The following is a 22,450-nucleotide window of genomic DNA, read 5'->3' on the forward strand; positions in this document are numbered from 1 at the left end:
GTCCAGAATGGTCTAAATGAACTGGAGACCACTTTTGCCCAGATGGCCTTGATTGACCCTGAATGATTACTTTTAATAATATAGGTCTTGATTCTTTGGCACATACCGCCATAACCTATACATAACAGAATATTAATGCATTATTGCCATGTGCGCCTGTGTTATATGTATGTCTTTGTGCGTATTAACCATTCTGTAAATCCAGATGTATACAACTAGTTTGTGATCTTATGTATACGTATGTATCCTTGTGCAATGGACATTCCTAACGTCGATTCTGGAATATTGATATTTTATATCTGCCATCGAGATACAACGGGAAGAACTTCTCTCTCCCCAATTACTTCCTTGGAACGCAATGCGTTCTCTCTGAGAATTGGTTTCTTGAGTTCATTAATTACAAAAAATGCGATCTTTTGACAGCTCCCCTAGGCCCAGCTCCTAGAAGACGGGACCTTTTGCCCCACTCCCTAAGACCAACTCGAATACTCTCTGGTGATTGGCTGTCCAACGACGAGCCTCCGAGAAGTATCCAGCGCCTGCACCTCGCGCAAGCTTAGACACCCATCGGCTGCCGTCAGAGTGCGATGCATTCGCGCACCTCTTGGTGGAGATTAGGTAAGAACCGATCATTTTCCCCATCATTTAAAAGTGTTTCCACTACCAGGCGCGACACGATTTCCACATCGAGTCAGCCTTTAACGGCAATAGCCAGTTTTGAATGCCCCATGCTTTAAGACTATTCTTGACAGATTGCCATTAGTGATTAGCGCGAGCTGCATGGGCCGAGTAAACTGACTTTGTTTGAGTCAGTCGCTCTCCTGCCCACAGCCCTCATGCGCTTTTAGATTTAACACACATGATTGGGCTCTAGATCATGCCCGTTTTACTTTGATATTTGGCCTCTCACTATCTACCTTAATTACTGGCGTGGCCCTCGTCCTTAGCACAATGCGGGCAGGACCATTCCTATCTAATTTCTAAGCAATATAACTGACTGACCCATGTCACTACTCTATTCTTTAGAACCATCGGGTCAGTGAGTCTTTCCACGTACCCCCATGACCAGCGGTGGACAGACAACGACTTTGAAATATACCAATTAACTATCTGGAAAGCAACCACGTCCCAGTAAGTGCCCCCTTTGTATTTTCCTCATTCATTAGGGAGTCAAGGAACCCCCTTGTACATCCTATTGCAACTTCGATCCTTTTAAACAATTGCAGGCTATTTCCCACAACATAGGAACCCAGGAAGGTCCTATCTGAACGGCCATTGAACTGGCCCCACGCAAAGTATGTACTTCATTTCCATTCTAGTCCTAGTGCAAGATTATTCTTCCTCAGTTGGTAGATACATTCATTGTAACTGTATTATTTGTAGGCGCTCATGTTCCTTTTGTGTCCTGAAGAAGACCCCATCATGAGGTTCCCAACAACCCTTACAATCAGGGGTCGAAACGTAGACAACTAGCCCATGGCATCTCTCAGAGCATAGGAATAACCAATGGATAAATACAGATCCTGTGCTTAAGAGTAATATGGAACCACTGATCTAAACCAGACTGTAAAGGCTGCATTGAATTTCACTGTGATTGTTTCATGGTCACAACACCTTTACCCGGTCCCCACTTTCATCCCATCACACCCATCCCCTCTAACTCTTTTTCTTGTTCACTAAAGAGCGCGTTGATATACCAGAATGTAATTGGCTCTCAACCTGATGAGCACACTTGTTTTTTTCAATTTGTCTTTTCTAATTTTTCCTTGATCAAATGAAGTAATTGATATGCTTTAAGTTTTGATTTCTCAAACTTTGTTACTCAATGACTGATACCTAGTACCTTATGACGTGCTAAAATAAAATATGCACTGCACTTATGGACTACTCATGATTTAAGTTGCATAATCTTGATATGTGATATTTGTTGACATTTGATGTCTATGAAAGCAATAGACTCCGACCACCTTCATACGTACCTAACCAAATCACATAGGCTGTTCCCCAGGAGCTCGTTTGTGTTCTGCCCCATCATGTACAATCGGCCAAACCCTTGATGCATAAATTGCACTGGCTGCCTATAGAACAGACGGTGGCCTTGAAGCTGGGCTGCCTCACGTTCAAAGCCCTCCACTGCACCAGTCCTGCCTTCCTGACCTCCCTCATCTCTCCCTACCGTCCAAATCGCAATCTACGCTCTGCTCATCTTCAGTCGCTTGTCGTACCCAAAACCAGAACCAACAAATTCGGCGGACGAAGGTTTGCCCTCTTGGCCCCGAAGTTCTGGAATACTCTCCCCCTGACCTTCAAATCAAGCAGCTCCCTCCTTCACTTTAGGAAGCTGCTCAAAACCTTCCTCTTCCCCCCACCCTGCTAACCCTGCATAAACCCCAGACTGTATATCACCTCTGTCCTATAGCGCCAGGAAACCCATGGTGTCAGTGCGCTCTACAAATTTCATTTAATAATAATAATAATAATGTACAACACCCTATATTTGACCAGATAGGAGACAGTCATATGCTATATTGTGATCTCTGCAATCTTCTGTAGTCTCGGAGGCAAAATCAATGTTTGTTTAAAAAACATTTCTAGGGATAAACTGCTCATTTGTAACAAGCTAACAAGTAATAGCAAAATAAGATCCAAAAGGATGTTTAGGAGAACTCTATTAACTTGCACTCCTACCTGCTGTCACACTGGTGTAAGTGAATAATAAGGTAGCTGTTTTTGTGGTCACAGTGGTAATTTCTCATTCTTAGTCCTCTAGACAGTGCTACAAGCTGCTACTCTGGCCCCGTCGCTAATAACCACATTTTAAATCCTCTAGGCCGTGCTGCAGCTGCATCTTTGGTCCTGTCAGTGATTCCTCATTCTAAGTCTTCAAGCCGGTGCTGCTAGCAGCTTCTCTGACCTCATAGGTAATTCCTTATTCTAAGTCCTCTACACAGTGCTACTACCTGCTTCTCTGGTCCCTTAAGTCCTCTAGGCAGTGCTGTGTCTCTATTCATAAATCTACTATACTCCAACCAAAACACAGAGAAAAGACATCATTTACAACGCCAACAGCTCTAACTCGAACAAATGCGAGACCTATTGCATTGCAAATGCTTGTTTTTCTTACTGTCAATAACCACTGAACATCTATGGCTTCCAAGTATGTTTTGCACTCTTCTCACCATTGCATTAATGGTGCTGAAGTTTAACACGTGATTACAGGGACCAAAGGGTATGTGCGATGCAACTATCAAAATTAGGCTGTGAAGGTTAATTCAAGAATGGAAACCCTCACAAACGAGGCCTAGAGACTACATTGAAGGGTAACAAAGTGCTAACTGTTTTGATCTCAGGTGTACTAAAATGCTCCAAAAAGTGCTCATGACATGGCTGCTAATAAATGTATTGATGATAGTTCGATTGTTTGAGGCCTGCATGGTTTTATTTTAAAGAAGAGCGCTTGGTTTAACAAGGTTTGCAGTGAGGTTAAGTGGAGGCTCTGTATCGCCTCGAAAGCTTTCACAAGGCAACAAGCATTGGTTATGGTTAAGAAGAATATGGTCAGGAGGACTAAACAGCATTATGATAGCCAAGGTTGTAAAGATCTGCAGTAAGCTGGGTATGATAAAAAAACGGAGGCCTTTTGAGGAATCATCCATGCAAAGCCTTTTAAAACATACTTGGAAATGGCTATCCATGCAGATCAGTAATATAGACACTTCTCTTGATTATATAGATAGAGTGCAGACAATAGTGATGTCTTCTTTTCTTCCATTGATACCATTAACATCACTTTTACAATGTAGGAAGCTGCGAGATGCACAGTGTATATTCACTGTGGCTGTGATGCATGGTGGGCAAGAACAATGCTGCTTGCACCACGCTAGATTACCTAGGACTTACCTCTTCCTGTGTGTGCATTCTACCTTCCAGAACTACTTTCCACTGAGTTTGTTTCAACTTCTCTACAGCAGTTGATCTCGGATATCCGTGCCGAGATCTGACTGGTTTTGGGCCCAGTTTATTAAAATAAACACTAATTTTTTCGCAACTCTTGCACCTCTGTATTCTTCATAACAATTGTCACTGAGTGGCTATGAACCTTTACCTGCTACGGATCCCATCAACAATGTCTTAGTGTTCCTGGCTGCTGCCTGATCTGGCCTCACACGAGTCGGAAATGCTATTTTCTGCCCTGACCATGTCTCATTGCTGCCTCCCCGCTATGCCATCACCGGCAACATGACAATGGTCCTACGGCACCTAGGATCCTAGGATACATAGTCTTTGACAGACCGGCACCTCTTGCACTCCAACTTCCTGTGAGATGGAAGCTTTGCCGCGTCCCAAAGCTCCCATACAAGAGTTCGCTTTCTTGTGGATGCTCTACCTGCTTCTTTCACCTTTGTTTGGTATCATCAGGAAGACTGATTTCAGGAATTTACACGCTCATGAGCGGACTTCCTTGTAGCATAATTTATTAAGTGCACCACAGCATCAATGCCCTAACGTCATCATGTGTGATGTCTCAGTGCAGCTGCCATCTTGGATTGAATTGGCTTTTGCACGTTTATCGGATGAGATGTGGCTTCATGGCTTGGACTAGTTTTCTTGCTGTGCGATCTTCTGCACTACCAGCATAAGCGACTGTTAAAGTATTTTCCTCATCCATGGATTTTGTGCATTTTCACTTCTACACTGGCATTTCATAATCCCTTTATAAATATCATGGAATCTACTCAGTTGGTCCAGATTACACCATTCCTACAACAGCCAAGTAAACGTCCAATGAAATGAAAGTCCTGAATACGCACCTTTGAGAATTATTTAGCTGCAACAGATGCAGAGAACGTGGAGCAAAACTGTAAGGCAGCTTTTTCATTCAGTCATCAGGGACAGGAAGGCCAGCAAACGTTAGATAATTTACCTGTAGTGAATGCTCCGCCTGGTCAGTTTGGTGACTGGGACAAGTATGCTGAGGCTCAAAAACAAACCTGCTGAAGAACCAAGCATACTTTTAGAACGTTTTAGCTTTTTCAAGAGGAAGCAGAGTCCAGAGAAAAGTACAAAAGTTTATTTTGGCTGTAAGGATCTTAGCCTTTACATAAAACTCTGGAGCATCGCTTCATACTTATATTAGAGACCAATTTGTCTACAGTAAAGATCTCTCCACGGAGTAGGTTTCAACTTCCCTCCAAGCAGTTGATCCTGGATAGGAATCAAACTTTTAGGCAATACATTCTAACAAAGTTCTGCCTAGGGCAAGAACTATAACTGAATGTTTTTTTATGGCCACATTTGCAGAACTTGCTGATTCACTATAAGGTGAGCAGAGTAGTAGTACTGTTTAGCTTTCCCGACGAGAGCACTTGAGATGTATACTCCTTGTTGTCTGACTAAATTGCTGTCTAATCAAATATGCCCTTTTATTTTTACGGCTGAGAAAAACTTAAGAACATTTTAGAACTCTGCAAACATAATTACCTGTAGAGCTGTACTTGTGAATCTGTAAACACGAAACTCTCCGTTAATATATTCTGTGGTATCTAATTATATTAGGGCAGCTGTTATTAATAAGGTCTGCATTTATTATCCTCACCTCTAAATAGGTTTGATTATATTTAATCCTAGTCAATTTCAGTTGTGGGATCGTCGTATCTTGAGGTTACACAATCTTGTTTTTCTAGCATTTCTTTTTAAATGTTACAATTACGTATACTGTGAGTCTATTTTGTTTTTTATGACTAATAGCTGAAATAAACTAACCAAGCTTGATCACAATTAGACAAAATGCAATCCAGCAAGCTAATCTGCTTTAAAACAGAACAGTGCCACTGCAAACTAGTGGCTTTTGTTATTCATGATATTTTCAGAACACAAAATACATTTTTATGGCTGAATATATGACTATATTTAATAGAATAAGGGTAATAATACATTTTTGGCATACTTAAAAAATATTTACAAGACAGCCAACACAAGATAGGAGTAGTGTATACAAAACACGTACAAATGCATATTTACAACAAAACGACTTTTTTGCATAGGGAAAACACTTCACCAGTCTTTTGTGGGATCTGTATCCCACACAACATTGGAAACAACCAAAAGCTGTAGGTTTTATATACCTGCAATTGTACACACATTTAAAAAAGATTACGGAATGCCATTCTGAAAAACAAAACCTACAGAGGCAAACATTTCTTTGGAGTGGCTTGAAAAAAAAGGAAGGCGATTGTGTCATAATGCAGTGTTATCAAAAGGTGTATTTGAATATCAAATCTTAGGGAGCATTTACAGCAAAGCTGTGGAGAGAACACACTAATAATTGATGCTCGTCAGAGTGGCTACAAGACCCAAACCATTAGAAAAGGTATACGAAGTTTCATTGCTTTAATTCTGTTGAGACTATTCTGTTAAAAATCATGTAAGAACAACTCACTATGTAAATAACCATTACTGGGTGTACGATTATTTTATATGTTTAACAGATAAATTAAATTCAGTATTTCTCATTATAACCAGATGTGTTGTGGGAAACTGAATCTTGTCACAAGTTGAAAATTGAAAAGGAAAAAAAACACCGGTAATTAAGCTATCTTTGATAGGAAACCTTTTAGAAACAATAGAACATAACAATTCAGCTCCTTTGTGTATCGGTATGCCTCAGCCATTTTGAGTTTCACAGTGAAGCACCAACACGATTGTCTAGAATGCTCATGAACATGTTTGATGGCATGAGCTGATTGATGTTTTGGTGCCACCTGGCGAGAGTATATTCAAAACACCAATCCTCCGACTGACACAAATGCTGCAACTCTATCCAACATACTTTGCGTTAAGAGCCTTGGTCCACTCAACGTTTTTTTGTAAACATGTTACTAAGCAATGACGGCCCCAGGGACACATTCTGAGGTAGATGTTACAAAATCAGTAAACCTGAATTCGTTGTTGCAGTTCCTACTTTGTTTAACAATTTTAGGTTGTTTCCCTGTAGTCTTGAATAGTTTGAGTCCTGTTTAAATCACAGTTAAGCTCATGTCCTCTCCGGCAGGATCTGGGTGAAATAGTTGTCTCTCCGTTCCCTTCTGCCATGTAGGGGACTCCAAGAGGTTGAGGATTCTCATGAAGAGCAACAGACTGATGCGAAAAGTGTGCATGTGGAATTCCTAAATTTTTGCCATGTCCCCATAACTGCTGTTGAAATTGCTCTACAAAACAAAAAGGATTCAGTTATTACACAGAAATTAATGCTTAAGAAAGATTAAACACCCGGGGAGACTAAAACACAGTAGCTATCCTAATTTTTAAGAGGTTGCAATCTTAAATACCTAACAGTTCAAATTGTAGGAAGGTAGACTCTGCACAACATCCCTGCATAAATCATTCCACATGTACAGTGTAGGATTCTGAAACCCCAAAAAACACAATCTTAGTTTAAAAGGCAATGAATGAAAAACTAGAATGATATGAAAAGGTTCCCCATAACCAGTCTCTTGTTGCATTTCTATCAGTGGGCACAGCCTCAACGGCAAGAGTTGTTATATCCATCAACACCGTATACACCTGTCTACCACATGAACCCAGATCACTTTATGAAGATAAATAGCACTCCCAATTTACTTTTTTAACAGACATGCTTCAAAAATGAAACGTTCCATCTTTTCTTCTTTAAAATGAAAAGGCCTGAAGAATACAAACATCACATATGGAAGCACCTAAAAGAAGTATAAGAAATACAGTTACACAAGCAGCGATCTTTTAGAGAGACATCTGAGGCAGTCAGACATTCCTTAATCATCTCTGTTTCTTTGCAGGGTTCAGCAGTCTATCCTGGCTAGTGGACATGATGAAGGTGCATGTCAAGATCATCCTCTTCATTCAAAACCGTTGGAGAAAGAATCAACACTGTGAACAACTTCGGCAGCAATGATGCATTTACATTGAGAACGTAGGAGTCGATGCTCTCAATGGCGAAGCCTTTAATACCCAGTGAAAGCAGGGACCAAAATTCTACTGTGCATCAGAGTAGGCCCACAACAAGGTTTGAGGTTAACACATGACCATCCTTTCGTCCCCTGTGCCTTGTTGGAGAACTAACAGACTGTAGTCAAAGGTTTGTTGAGCTACACCTGCTAAGCAAACCCCACCTTTGTCAAAAGGCACCCCTATAATAAATATTGCCTTTCAAACTTTTTTCAACGACAGCAGGGCATTTACCAATATAGTTGTCGCCGTAATGACTGAAAACAAATGACTTCTTTATAAAGTCACAAATTATATTTAATCACAAAGATATAAATTGGTAACTGGAAAAAAAAAGACCTCGAGTGAAGCAAAACAAATGCTTCTACTAACTACATTTTTAATTGAATTTGTAGGAAGATACAAAGTGCAGTGTTCGGGAGTCTTTCTTCCACAGAAATTAAAATAGAAATCAACTGACACCACAATGCTCATTCAGGAAGCCTGGGGCAAACTGCTGCCTTTAGGTGACCCTCAAAATTCTCTCTAACGATGATGTAGCTCTTTAACCACATTTCCAACACTGTATATCTCTAGGCATATCATTATTATGGTCATAGCTAAGAAATATTTCACTTTGAAGAAAACTGTTCCAAGAGTTATGCTCATGAATATTAATAAATATACACGATGAACAACAAAAATCATTTAGTAACAGAGAAAGCAACTATGATCATATTTAGAACCGTATAACAAGTTCATTACCTCCAGTAACGCCTTTTCTGGTAGAGACTCTAGCTAACTGCAGATTTCTCATCTTTGAATACTCCCCAAGCGTCAGACTGGACCTGGAAAATCTTGAGCAGTACATCTGTGCACCAGGAGAAGGCATCAGACTGCTGCGTGTCAGAAGTGGAATGTATGGTGCCTATATAGGCAACACCCCAGCGCGCTGATATCTATTTCTATTGTAAATTTTTCAACTACAAAAACACAGAGCTACAAGTGAACGATGTGTGACCAATTTCGCAGATATCGAATAGGCTTTATGGTGCGGAGCCAAATCACAGAGAGAGGGGGGAATTGGTGAGAAATATGCCATAAGATAGAGTCTCTACCAGAATAAGTGTTACCAACAGTAAGTAACTTGCTCTTCTTACAGAAACTTATAACCACAGATTCCTCACTTTAGAATACCTCCCTAGATGTGTGTTCGCATCCATGCTCCAACCAGAAAGTCTTGGAGGATTGAACAAAGTGCCCTTCTCGATGAACCAGACTCTGTCCAATCAGTAGTGCTTCATGAATGTATGTATTTGTGGAGTGACGTCACCATGGCACTTTGGCAGATGTCCAGGACAGGACCCTATGTGCTAATGTAGTAGTAGCAGCCTTGGTGGAATAGGTATGTAAGCCTTAAGGAGGCTGCTTTTTAGCTAGTGAGCAGCACAGTCTGATGTAGAGTACAATCTAGGAAGAGAGGGTCTGTTTCCACATTGCCTCGCCCTTTATTGCTCCAGTGAACCCAATAAAAAGCAGATTGATTTTTCCAAGGATCAATAACTAGACAATGTAAAGAATGGTCATTTTGGGTCAGGACAGTGTAGCCTTTCTCTTCTTTAAAAGGATGAGACTAAGCAATAAAATGTCAGCAACATGTATTTCTGGCTGATGTGGAAGGGAGTTACCAATTTGAGAAGAAAGAAAACATGCATACGAGGCTACCAGGGCTTTTTCTAGGTAGAAACCCACGGGTGACCGTGCGCTTTATAAGTTGTTATTAACATAACAAGCTGTTATATGGAGGTGCAACCGAAAGAGCCTGAAGCTTACAAACCATTCTGGCTGATGTAATGGCCATCAGGAATACTGTTGTAAGTCAGGGGTAGCAAAGGACATCTATACATGTGTTTAATTAGGGAACAAACCAGGAACGTCACAACCAGAGTGAAGTCACATTGGGGAATAGCAAAATTGGTAGCAGCGAACAAGTGTGGCTAACCCTTAAGGAACCGCATTACAACAGATGACTTGAACTGGGAGAGCTGATCTAGGAAGAGCAAGAATGCTGAAATGGCTGTAAGATAACCTTTAACGTTGCCCAAGGCCTTGCCGGGCTAACAACAGCGCAAACACCACCTCCGACAAGGAGATGGAAAGGGGATCAAAATTACAGGATGAGCATTAAGTCACACATTATTTCCCAATGGCAGGCACAGAAAGATTTTCTTTGAGGGACACCTGGCTGCTAAGATGACAATACAAATTTCAGGAGGAACTTCAAAAGCATTTAACTGTCACCACTAAATCTGCATGCATAGTGGTGGAAAGTCGAATATGCTACTTACCAGTATGCATCTGTTCTTGGCATGTAGGGCTGCTGACATTCATATCTGTGTATAGATCGCCGCCTAGTGTTGGGTCCGGATGATTGCACATTGTTATCCTGGAAGAGTCTTCGAAGTATCACGAGATAGGTGGCTCTTCCCTTGGACTACAGTGCGCATGGGCATCGACTCCATCCTCAGATTGTTTTCAGCCATTGTGGCCAAGATGGAGTGAAACTAAGTGAATGATGACCATGCTAGAAGTATATGTGAATTCTGCAGCTGCTACAGGCGCCGGGGAGGAGGGCGGGCGATATGAATGTCAGTAGCCCTACATGCCAAGAACAGATGCATACTGGTAAGTAGCATATTCGGTTCGAGGCATGTGGGCTGCTGAATTCATATCTGTGCATAGAATACATAGCAGTCCCTCCATTAACGGCAGCCGCCCATGCCAGCTGCAGCAGTTTGGAAAAGTGTTTTTAGAACAGCCTGCCCTACAGCTGCCTGCTGTTTGGAGTGCACATCAACACAATGCTTTGTAAATGTGTGTGTGGTAGACCATGTGGCTGCTCTACATATGTCTTCCAAAGGAATATTTCCAAGGAATGCCATGGAGGCCCCCAACTTTCTGGTGGAGTGGGCCCTTGGTGGTATGGTGAGAGTACGCTTGGCTTTCAGATAGCAGATCTGGATACATTTAACGATCCACCCAGCTATACCAGCCTTGGAAATGGGGTTACCTTTGTGGTGTGGCGCAAAGGCAAAAAAGAGTTGTTTAGTTTTCCTAAAATCCTTGGTCCTATCGATGTAATACATCAGGGCCCTCTTGACGTCAAGGGTGTGGAGCATTCTCTCCGCCAATGACTCAGGATTTTGGAAGAAAACAGGCAATTCAGTAGTTTGGTTAATATGGAATTGAGACACAACCTTAGGAAGGAATTTAGGGTTAGTGCGAAGCACCACCCTGTTAGAATGAATTTGAATAAATGGTTCTTGGATAGTTAGTGCTTGTAGTTCGCTAACTCGCCGCAGCGATGTAATCGCTATGAGGAAAGCCACTTTCCACGTCAAGAATTGAATCTCGCAGGAATGCAGTGGTTCAAAGGGAGGACCCATCAGCCTGGTGAGGACCACATTGAGGTTCCACTCCGGAGATGGTGGAGTCCGCGGAAGAATGACTCGTTTGAGTCCTTCTAGAAAAGCCTTAATGGCAGGCACTCTGAAAAGTGAGAGGTGCTGCCTGTTCTGGAGATAAGCGGCCATTGCGGATAGATGTATGCGAATGGAAGCATAGGCCAGATTACATTTGTACAGATGGGAAAGGTAACAGATGATATTCTGAATAGAGGCATCTAGCGGGTTAATGTTGTGGTCTGCACAATAAGTGACAAACCGCTTCCATTTTGCCGCATAGCATGCTCTGGTGGTGGGCTTCCTTGCCTCTCGGATGATGTCCATACAGACAGAAGGCAAGTGTAGGTAGCCAAACTCTAAGACTTCATGAGCCAGATCGCCAGGTTGAGCGGTTGTGGATCTGGATGCTGAATGTCGCCATGGCTCTGCGTCAGAAGGCTGGGTGTGAGGCGTAGCCTCTGATGCAGTACCACGGACAGTTCCAGAAACGTGGTGTACCATGGTTGGCGAGCCCACGTTGGAGCAAACAGGATGAGAGTCATCGAGTGCTGCCTGAGCTTTCGTGCCACCAGCGGTATCAGAGGTGCTGGGGGAAAAGCGTATGCAAATTTGCCTGGCCAGTTCATCCATATCGCATTGCCCTGCGACTGTGGGTGTGGGAACCTGGCGGCGAAGCTTTGGCATTTTGCGTTCTCCCTTGTGGCGAACCGGTCTATCTCTGGATGACCCCACCTTTGGAAGTACGGTTGGAGTACTGATGGATGTATCTCCCACTCGTGCATTTGGTGGCTGTGCCTGCTGAAGAGGTCCGCCATCTGATTGTCCTTGCCCGGGAGGTGTTCCGCCATGAGGAAGATGTTCCTCTGAATGGCCCACTTCCACATGCTCTGAGTCACATGAGACAGCTGCGGAGAGTGTGTTCCTCCCTGCTTTTGAATGTAGTACATGGCCGTCATGTTGTCCCTCCGGATCAACACGACCTTGTTGCACAGATGTACTTTGAAGGCTTTGAGTGCCATGAAGATCGCCATCAGTTCGAGAACATTGATGTGCATCTTCCGCTGCTGTTGCGTCCATAGTCCCTGCACCGTGTAATGGAGTACATGAGCTCCCCATCCCTGGAGAGAAGCGTCCGTTGTCAGGATTATCTGTGGCACAGGCTCTTGGAACGGTCGTCCCTTGCAAAGGTTTCGTGGATTCCACCAATGCAGAGAGTTGTATGCCCGACCGCTCACCAACACTAGGTCTTTCAACTGCCCGTGAGCCTGAGTCCACTGACGTGCTAAGCACTCCTGAAGCGGGGGCATATGTAGTCTCGCGTGCGGGACTATGGAGATGCAGGAGGCCATCATTCCTATCAACTGCATGAACACTCTTGCTGGAAGCGAGTGTTGAGGTCTGAATTTTGTATCAGATATTGAATGCTGCTGACTCACTGAATTCGGCTGTGCTGTGGCCGCCAGAGTGTTTATCGTCGCACCCAGATACTGCCGTATGTGGGCGGGCTGAAGGTGGGATTTTGGGTAATTCAGTGAGAATCCCAGATCGTGCAGGAGGTGAATGGTGTGGGACATGTGGGCGGCACACTGCTGGGCTGACTTTGCCTGGATGAGCCAGTCGTCCAGATAAGGGTAGACGTGGATGTTCCGTCTCCTGAGGTGCGCCGCCACTGTCGCCAGGCACTTTGTGAACACCCTGGGTGCCGTGGTGACACCGAAAGGCAAAACCTTGAACTGGTAGTGCTGGTTTTGTATGGTGAACCGGAGGTATTTCCTGTGTGAAGGGTGCAGTGGAATGTGAAAGTACGCATCCTTTAGGTCTAAAGTTGCGAGAAAATCTCCCTGACTGAGCAACGGGAGCACTTGCTGCAGGGTCAGCATATGGAAGTGCTCCGACAGGATGTAATGGTTGAGTGGCCTGAGGTCCAGGATGGGCCTGAGGGACCCGTCCTTTTTTGGTATTAAGAAGTACAGGGAGTAGACCCCTGTGCCTCTTTCTCGCATAGGCACAAACTCTATTGCTCCTTTTTGCAGCATGACGGTGACCTCCTGCTCCAATAAGTGCAAATGCTCGGCCGACATAGGACGGTGTCTTGGGGGCATGTTGGGTGGAGTGGACGTTAACTCCAGACAATAACCGTATTGTACCAGTTTCCTGACCCACCTGTCTGTGGTGATGGACTTTCAGACCGGCAGGAACTGCTGGAGTCTCCCCCCGACCGGTGTTGTGTGGTCGGGGGGCAGTGACAAGGCGTCACTGTTTGTAGGGGGCAGAGGATCTGGAGCTGTTGTTTCCATGACCCCTGCCCTTGGCGCTGTTACCACGATATCCACCTCAACTCTTGTTGGTGTATGTGGACAGAGTGTTGCCCTTGTAGTACTGCCTGGACTGGGAGAGCTGGCCTCTGGAAACGCCTCTAGTACTTGAGCGACGAAAAAACCCACCCCGAAACTGCTGGGACTGTAAGGCACCCATGGATTTCGCAGTTTCCGTGTCATTTTTCATTTTTTCTAGGGTGGTGTCAACCTCAGGGCCAAACAGGTGATCTGGGTTGACTGCTTGATTAATGATGGTGGTTTGGATTTCCGGCTTAAATCCAGAGATTCTTAGCCAGGCATGTCGCCATAGCATAACACTAGTGTTTATAGCCCTGGCAGCGGTATCAGCCGCGTCCAGAGCGCACTTAACTGAAGCGTTAGAGATCAGCTTCCCTCCCTGAATCAGCATCTCAGTCCCCTCCTTGTATTCATCAGGCAGGTGCTGCAACAGGGTCTCCAGTGTGTCGTAGTGTGCCCTGTCATACCTCGCCAGAAGCGCTTGTGTGTTTGAAATGCGCCAGATGTTGGCTGTCTGTAATGCTACCCTCTTCCCCGATGCCTCAAAGACCTTGGATTCTTTGTCTGGGGGAGGAGCATCACCCGTAGTCTGAGAATTAGCCCTTTTCCAGGCATTCGAGACGACAAGGGAGTCCAGAGGCAACTGTCCTTTGATGTAGGTAGGATCAGTAGGCGCTGACTTGTATTTCTTCTCAATCCTAGGGTTTATCACCCTCGCCCTGGTAGGTTCTTTAAAGATCTCACCAGCATGTTTTAAAACACCTTTCAGCATAGGCAGAGTCTTAACAGTTTTTTCTGAGACTGAGAAGGTATCAAAAAGGAAGTCGACATCCACAGGGTCAGTATGGAGCTGGACGTTGTGATTGTTAGCTGCCCGCTCAATGAGGGCATTGAAAGCTGCAGAGTCTTCTGTAGGGGACGTTTTTGCAGAAAACAGTTGAGGGTCTTGTCCTGATTGAGGATCACCTGGGTCAGTTCCAGCGGCCCAGGGTTCGTTGGTATCCTCAGGTTCTGTATAGACAGGATAACTGTACTCATCCTCATCATCTCCCTCTCCAGCGTCCACATCAGAGTAAGTGGGCGAAACATTATGTGTTTGTGGGGAAAGTGGTTCCACTAATACGGGAGTGAAAGTAGAGTCCTCCTTTTTCGAGAGGGATCTTGTAGGACTCCATTGGGCGTTCCGGGGCGATTTTCCGCTTGTGGAGGGAAAGCCTGCCCGTTTCGGCATCAATGAAGTGTTCCTGATGCTCGTCCACTGAAGGTCGTCGAGGTTGTGGGCCGGAGACCACCGCTGACGACTTCGGCGCCGAGGAGACCTTCTCGGGCACGCTGGCAACCGCCTTAGGAGCGAAAGCCTTCGGCGCCGTCTTTGGCGGCAACGTGAAATGGATGGACGTGGACGCCTTATGCGGTTTCTCCACCGGTTTCGTTGGCGGAGGATCCTTCGGACCGACCGACGCGGTCCCGTCCCTGATGCGCTGCAGGGAGTCCGTCACCTTCTTGGTGAACGCAGCGGATGGGCGCGCCGGTTCAATGGAATCCCTCGAGGCCGCACCTGGAGTCGACTCTGAGTGTGCTGCCCTTGGCCTTGTCCTGCTGACGCGGAGTCGCGAGAACCTTCGGTTCATCCAGCCGTTTTTTCGGGTCACCGAGAGCTTTCTTCGGGTCGCCGAGGCCTTTGCCGGTGTCGACCGTCTTCGGCGCCGACGCGCTCGGCACGACCACCTTCACCTTAGTCTTTGGCGCGGCAGACTTCGTCTCAACACCCTTGACTTGAGCCTTCGGCTCGACAGCAACCTTAGACTTCTTCGGCGCCGAGGGCTCCGAGGCCTTGGAGCCGACCAAAGCGATGCGCACTTTCGGTTTAGAGGACGGCACCTGCACAGTGTCCGGAGTCGAGACCGTAGGTTTCACTTTCGGTTTCGTTTTGCCAGGGTGTGGCTCAACAGCAATGTCCGTGGCCGAGCCCGAAGGAGGGCCGTAGAACCCATGGTAAGATCTTGGGTAAGGCCCGAAGGCGATCCCTCGACCTGAGCCTTATGAATTGGCACGGCCCCAGAGTCAGTTTGAGGAAGCTCCTCGTCCGAGCTATCCTCCATGGCCCCGAGGGCCCCGTCGTCGTCTCCTACCTCGTCGACGACTTCTTCGGCCTCGAACATCTCTGCATCCGCATCATAGTTGCAGTCGACGTCCGACGCGGGGTTCGACTCAGTAATGTCCTGGATAGATTCGTCCTCGACATCCCCGGCATTGAAGATGTCCACAGGCGCCGGTGCAGCATGCTGGGCCTCCTTGCGTGCAGCTGGCCGAAGCTTAAGCGTCTTCTTGGACCTGAAGCGTGAGCAAGCCATACACTTGGCTTCATCGTGGTCCGGCGACAGACACTTGTTGCACACCGTGTGGACGTCGATTTGAGGATACTTCGAGTTGCAGACGGGACATCTCTGGAATGGACTTCGGTCCATGATGTACGGACGATAGGTCTGGAGCGTCGACTGGGCCTTCCGCGCCGAGAGCACGCGGGTGTAGAGAATCCGGCTCGGAACCGAGCTGGAAGAACTAAGACCGAACGCAAGATAACACCGAGGTATTAGACTAAAGACCTTTTGGTCTCAAGAAAGTTTTCTATCGATTCCGACAAGAGGGAATTCAAAGACATCCGAACCCAATGGCGGAAAAAAACAATCTGAGGATGGAGTCGATTGCATGCACACTGTAGTCCAGGGGAGGAGCCACCTATCTCGTGATACTTCGAAGACTCTTCCAGGACAACAATGTGCAATCATCCGGACCCAACACTAGGCGGCGATCTATGCACAGATATGAATTCAGCAGCCCACATGCCTCGAACGCACAGATTCAGGTGCAGAACCCGGTCCTGTTAACCTCTGGAAGGGGCAGCCTGATCGTAGGACAGATGCTCATGCTTAGGAGTTTGGGATACCAATCTCTTCTTGTCCAGTCCTGTCCACCAGGATAACTTGGGCCAGGCCAGTCCTGATCTTCTTGAGAAGTCAAGGCAGGAGTACTATCAATGCAAAAGTCTAAAGGAGTCGTGGGTTCCAGTCTAAGGGGAATGAGTCTCGGAGCGAGAGACGCTTGGGAAACTCCAACGCGCATAAGACTTGACATTGCAAGCCCCGACATCCGCGCTCCCCCCTCCCCCCCCCCCCCCCCAAACCCCCCCGCCTCCTCCCACTAATGGTGTGGAAAGAAAGAAATTGATACCAGTGTGCTGGGGTGACACCTAAATAGGCCACCTGCACGTCACTTCCTGCATGAACAACGAGTCACCAACCATCCCCAACCAAAGTGCAGAGGTGCCAGCTCAAGATTTTCTGAATCCAGATAGAAGTCTAGAGATTACTCTAAGATGAGGAATCTGTGGTTAGACATCACTATCGGAAATGCATGCCCCCAAGTGTGATATAACTGAATACTTAAGGTTTTAATCTAATAAACATGACCACATTTAATCTTTATAAATCCTAGACAGTAGAAGGATATTTGTAAAAAATCCACAAGTGCTTCCTGTAATCTTTGTGTATCTGTAACAAACACCAGTGCATATTAATGACAGACAACAAGTGGTGCAAAACAGAACATGCTGGAAGTTTAAGACATACCGGTGTGACACTTATCCAGAGAATGAGCATGTCAGGAAAGAATGAATGAGGTGTATTTAAAGGAACTTACCACTGTTACATTTTGAATCACCCATTCTGTCATGGTTTGTAAGGAAAATGGACATGTCTCTTTCTGCCATCACACTGTTGAGAGCCGTAACTTCGTGCTGTGAGTGTGTCATGTAGGTTTCCTTTGGTATCTGCGTAATCAAATTGGATAATGTCGGGTCCAATGGATCCTCTTGTGCAATGTACGGGAACGGATAATAATCTCTTGTCCGTGAGTAGATATTAGCATTGTCGTAACAATCTGAACATATTAGGAGTTGTCCTGTATTACCTGGAGGAAATGAATATAGAACAAAAGGTAACTTACCATGCTCACCTTTTAAGTTATGACAAACTGGATCAGAGTTTATAGTGCAACAATTGAAACTACATAATGTTTAATACAAACTCTTCTTGTATTACATTGTATATTCCTACTTATAATAGCTGAACAGGGCCATCACCAGTAAGTACAATAGTTGTATAGCAAATGATACATGCCTGGTGGCTGCAAATCAACAGGCTCTCTTTACTACTGTGTTGCTACTAGTGCAAGCATTTGTTTGCCTGGTATCAGGCACATCCTAAGCCACATTCTTATATGAAGCGACAGCTAAGCATGGTCATTAGTTCCCTTCTTAACCCCTTATAGGATGCAGATACTGAATCACCCAGAGTGCTGGGCCCTATGCTTGGGGCACTTTGGAGTTCAGTCATCATAATTTATTTCCCAAAAAGGTATGCAGCCCAAATTTGTGTCCTTTTCCCCCCACATACTGCGGATTCAAAACTTATTCAGAATTTATAGATTACCCTGAAGGGAACCGAGAATATAGCCAAAATACAGGAAAATATGGGATTTTTTTTTTTAAAAAAGAGGAAACAGTGCTGTGCAAGAAAGTGTATAGTTGTTTATTCCAAGAAATGGCGTAAACAAGCAAAAAATGTTATATATATATATATATACACACACACATATATATATATATATATATATATATATATATATATATATATATATATATATATATATATATATATGAATGTGTATACACACACAGTCACTTAATTAAAAAACAAAGGTTAATGGGACGTTAAAATTAGGTGGGAATGTCACTTAAGAACTTTTTTTAATGAACCAATTAAATTCACCAGTTATAGTTATCTCAAGTAACTAGACTGCGTGCCCTAAAGTAACTAACCCGCACCACTGCCACACAGTGTTGTAAAAAATGATGCCATTTCAGATACTGCAGTAATGTTATAAATGAAGCCATTGGACATATCATGAGAGATTTAATATGTGAAGCAATTAGCAGTGCATCATACTTTCAAGGAAAGGAATATGCTACTTACCAGTATGCATCTGTTCTTGGCATGTAGGGCCGCTAACATTCATATCTTGTGCATAGATCGCCGCCTAGTGTTGGGCCCGGATGATTGCACCTTGTTGTCCTGGAAGAGTCTTTGAAGTATCACAAGATAGGTGGCTCCTCCCCTGGACTACAGTGCGCATGGGCATCCCCTCCATCCTCAGATTGTTTTTCGCCATTGTGGCAGAGATGGAGTCCAATACAATACAAGATGACCATGCTTACAAATAATTCTGACTACTACAGCTGCGACAGGCACCGGGGAGGATGGGCGGGCGATATGAATGTTAGGGGCCCCAGGGACATCTTAAGGATTTTAGGGGCCCTGGGCCGGGCGCATTTTGGGGGCCCCTGACTGTTCGGAACAGTTTTGAGTTTATTATCCAATTTCATCTCTCATATGCCTTGTTTGGCCAAGTCATTGACAGTGCACAGACACACTCCTCCAAATTCTAAATGTGTTTACATCTAATATACAGGGAGAGTGACTTGTGTTTTCAATATTGTAACACAGCATCAGCTCACTAATATTACTGCAAATAATCTCTGTGACACCCTTCCATTTCTCATGTCCTGTCCTGATCCAAAAGAAACACTTTTATGGATGTTGCATGAAACAAACAGAACATTTCTCTGAAAAAGGTCTGCAATAGACTCACAAATCATCCATATTAAAAATAAATTAAAGGAAAACGGTATTTAAAACAATCTGTTTGAAAATGTTTCAAGGAAATCCGGGTACCACTCTGTAGAACAAAGCTGGCTCTGTCAGGGGGGCCCAGGGCCAGAGCCCACTTTGCCCATGCCTTAAAACGTCTCTGAGGGGCCCTACATGCCAAGAACAGATGCATACTGGTAAGTAGCATATTCCGTTCGAGGCATGTGGGCCACAAAATTCATATCTTGTGCATAGAATAAATAGCAGTTTCTCCCTTAGAGGTGGTTGCCCGAGCCAGCTGCAGCAGCCTGAAAGAGGGACTTAAGAACAGCCTGTCCTACAGCAGCTTGCTGTTTGGAATGTACATCAACACAGTAGTGTTTGGTGAATGTATGTATGTATGTTATTCCATGTGGCTGCTCTACATATGTCCTCTAATGGAATGTTACCCAGGAAAGCCATGGATGCCCCTAGCTTGCGTGTGGAATGCGCTCTTGGGGGGACTGTTAGTGTGCGTTTAGCCTTCTGATAACAAATCTGAATACACTTAACAATCCATCTGGCTATACCTGATTTGGAAATGGGTTTGCCCTTGTGCTGTGGTGAAAAAGCGACAAAGAATTGTTTAGTCTTCCTGAAATCCCTCGTCCTGTCTATATAGTACAGGAGAGCTCGTTTGACGTCTAATGTGTGCAGTGATCTTTCTGCTACTGAGTCTGGATTAGGGAAGAAAACCGGCAGTTCAATAGTTTGATTAATGTGGAACTGAGAAACTACCTGGGGCATGAATTTAGGGTTAGTGCGTAGCACCACCCTATTTGCGTGAACCTGTATAAAAGGTTCTTGAATGGTTAGGGCTTGCAGCTCGCTAACCAGTCTCAGCGACGTGATCGCTACCAAGAAAGCAACCTTCCAAGTTAAGAACTGTATCTCAAAAGAGTGGAGAGGTTCGAAAGGAGGTCCCATCAGTCTGGTCAAAACTATATTAAGATTCCAGACCGGTGAAGGTGGTCTTCTGGGTGGAATGACTCGTTTGAGACCCTCCATAAAAGCCTTTATGGTTGGCACTCGAAACAGTGAAAGGTGTTGCCTGTTCTGTAAGTAAGCCGCTATTGTCGCCAAATGAATACGTATAGAACTGTATGCAAGATTGCATCTGTATAAATGTAACAGGTAACAAATAATGTTTTGTGTTGATGCATCCAGCGGGTTTATGTCATGGTTGTAACAGTAACTGACAAAACGTTTCCATTTGGCAGCATAGCAGGCCCTAGTGGTAGGCCGTCTTGCCTCCTTGAAGATGTCCATACAATCAGGAGGCAGATTCAGATACCCAAATTCTATGACTTCAGGAGCCATATCGCAAGGTTCAACTGTTGCGGATCTGGGTGCTTAACTTCGCCATGGCTCTGGGTGAGAAGACTGGGTGTAAGACGCAGTCTTTGATGAGGCACCACGGAAAGTTCTAGGAACGTGGTGTACCATGCTTGCCTCGCCCACATTGGTGCAACTAGGATGAGAGTCATTGAGTGCTGTCTGAGTTTCCGTGCCACCAGAGGTATGAGCGGGGCCAGCGGAAAAGCGTACGCAAATCTGCCTGACCAGTTCATCCATATCGCATTGCCCTGAGACCGTGGGTGTGGGAACCTGGCGGAGAAGTTTGGGCATTTTGCGTTCTCGTTTGTGGCGAACAGGTCGATGTCTGGATGTCCCCACTGCTGGAAGTACGGTTGCAGCACAGAGGGATGAATCTCCCACTCGTGCACCTGATGGCTGCGTCTGCTGAGCAGATCCGCCATCTGGTTGTCCTGGCCCGGGAGGTGCTCCGCCATGAGGAAGATGTTCCTCTGAATGGCCCACTTCCACATGCTCTGAGCCAAGTGAGACAACTGTGGAGAGTGAGTACCTCCCTGCTTCTGAATGTAATACATGGCCGTCATGTTGTCCGTCCGGATCAACACGACCTTGTTGCACAGATGCATCTTGAAAGCCTTCAGTGCCATGAAGATTGCCATCAATTCTAATTGATTGATATGCATCCTCTTCTGTTGATCCGACCATAGTCCCTGCACTGTATAATGAAGGAGATGCGCCCCCCACCCCAGGAGGGATGCGTCCGTCGTGAGCACTACTTGTGGTACAGGCTCATGGAACGGTCGTCCCTTGCAAAGGTTGCGTGGATTCCACCAATGCAGAGAGTTGTATGCACGACCGGTCACCAACACTAGGTCCTTCAATTGTCCTTGAGCTTGATTCCACTGTCGTGCTAGACACTCTTGGAGCGGACGCATGTGCAGTCTCGCGTGCGGGACTATGAAGATGCAGGAGGCCATCGTGCCTATCAACTGCAGAAACACGCGCGCCTGTTGTGAGTGTTGTGGCCTGAATTTGCCAATCAGCAGTTGCATGCTGTGGATTCGTACTGAGTTTGGCTGGGCTGTAGCAGTCACAGTGTCCAACGTCGCTCCCAAGTATTGCTGTACTTGAGCGGGTTGAAGATGCGACTTGGGATAGTTCAAATAAAATCCCAAACTGTGCAGAAGATGAATTGTGCGGGACACGTGGCTGGAGCACTGCTGGGCCGACTTCGCTTGCACAAGCCAGTCGTCCAGGTAAGGGTAGACATGAATGTGTTGTCTCCGAAGGTGTGCCGCCACTGTCGCCAAGCATTTGGTAAACACTCTGGGAGCAGTGGTCACTCCAAAGGGTAGCACCTTGAACTGGTAATGCTTGTTTTGTATAGTGAACCTGAGGTATTTCCTGTGTGCCTGATGTACGGGTATATGGAAATATGCATCCTTCAGATCCAGAGTTGCCAGGAAATCCCCCTGACTGAGCAATGGCAGGACGTGCTCTGCGGACATAGGATGGTTTCTTGGTGGTATGTTGGGTGGAGTGGATGTCAGTTCTAAACAATACCCGTACTGGATAAGTTGCCTCACCCACTTGTCTGTGGTAATGCCTTCCCAGACTGGCAGGA

At 45.3% G+C, this 22,450-nt stretch overlaps 1 protein-coding gene across 1 annotated transcript in view; it reads right to left on the bottom strand.

Moving 5' to 3' along the window:
• Positions 1-5,883: 5,883 nt before the first annotated feature.
• Positions 5,884-22,450, bottom strand: part of LRIG2 (leucine rich repeats and immunoglobulin like domains 2) — a 384,256-nt gene continuing 367,689 nt past the window's right edge. The window contains exons 18-19 of the mRNA XM_086923328.1: positions 17,462-17,731; positions 5,884-7,208 (exon numbers count right to left, since the gene is read on the bottom strand). Of these exons, the coding sequence (XP_086779454.1) occupies positions 6,976-7,208; positions 17,462-17,731 (503 nt within the window). The 3' untranslated portion in view covers positions 5,884-6,975. The remainder of the gene's footprint in view (positions 7,209-17,461; positions 17,732-22,450) is intronic.

The sequence above is a fragment of the Lissotriton vulgaris genome, chromosome 5 (assembly GCF_964263255.1).
Source record: "Lissotriton vulgaris chromosome 5, aLisVul1.2, whole genome shotgun sequence".
Lineage (NCBI taxonomy): Eukaryota > Metazoa > Chordata > Amphibia > Caudata > Salamandridae > Lissotriton > Lissotriton vulgaris.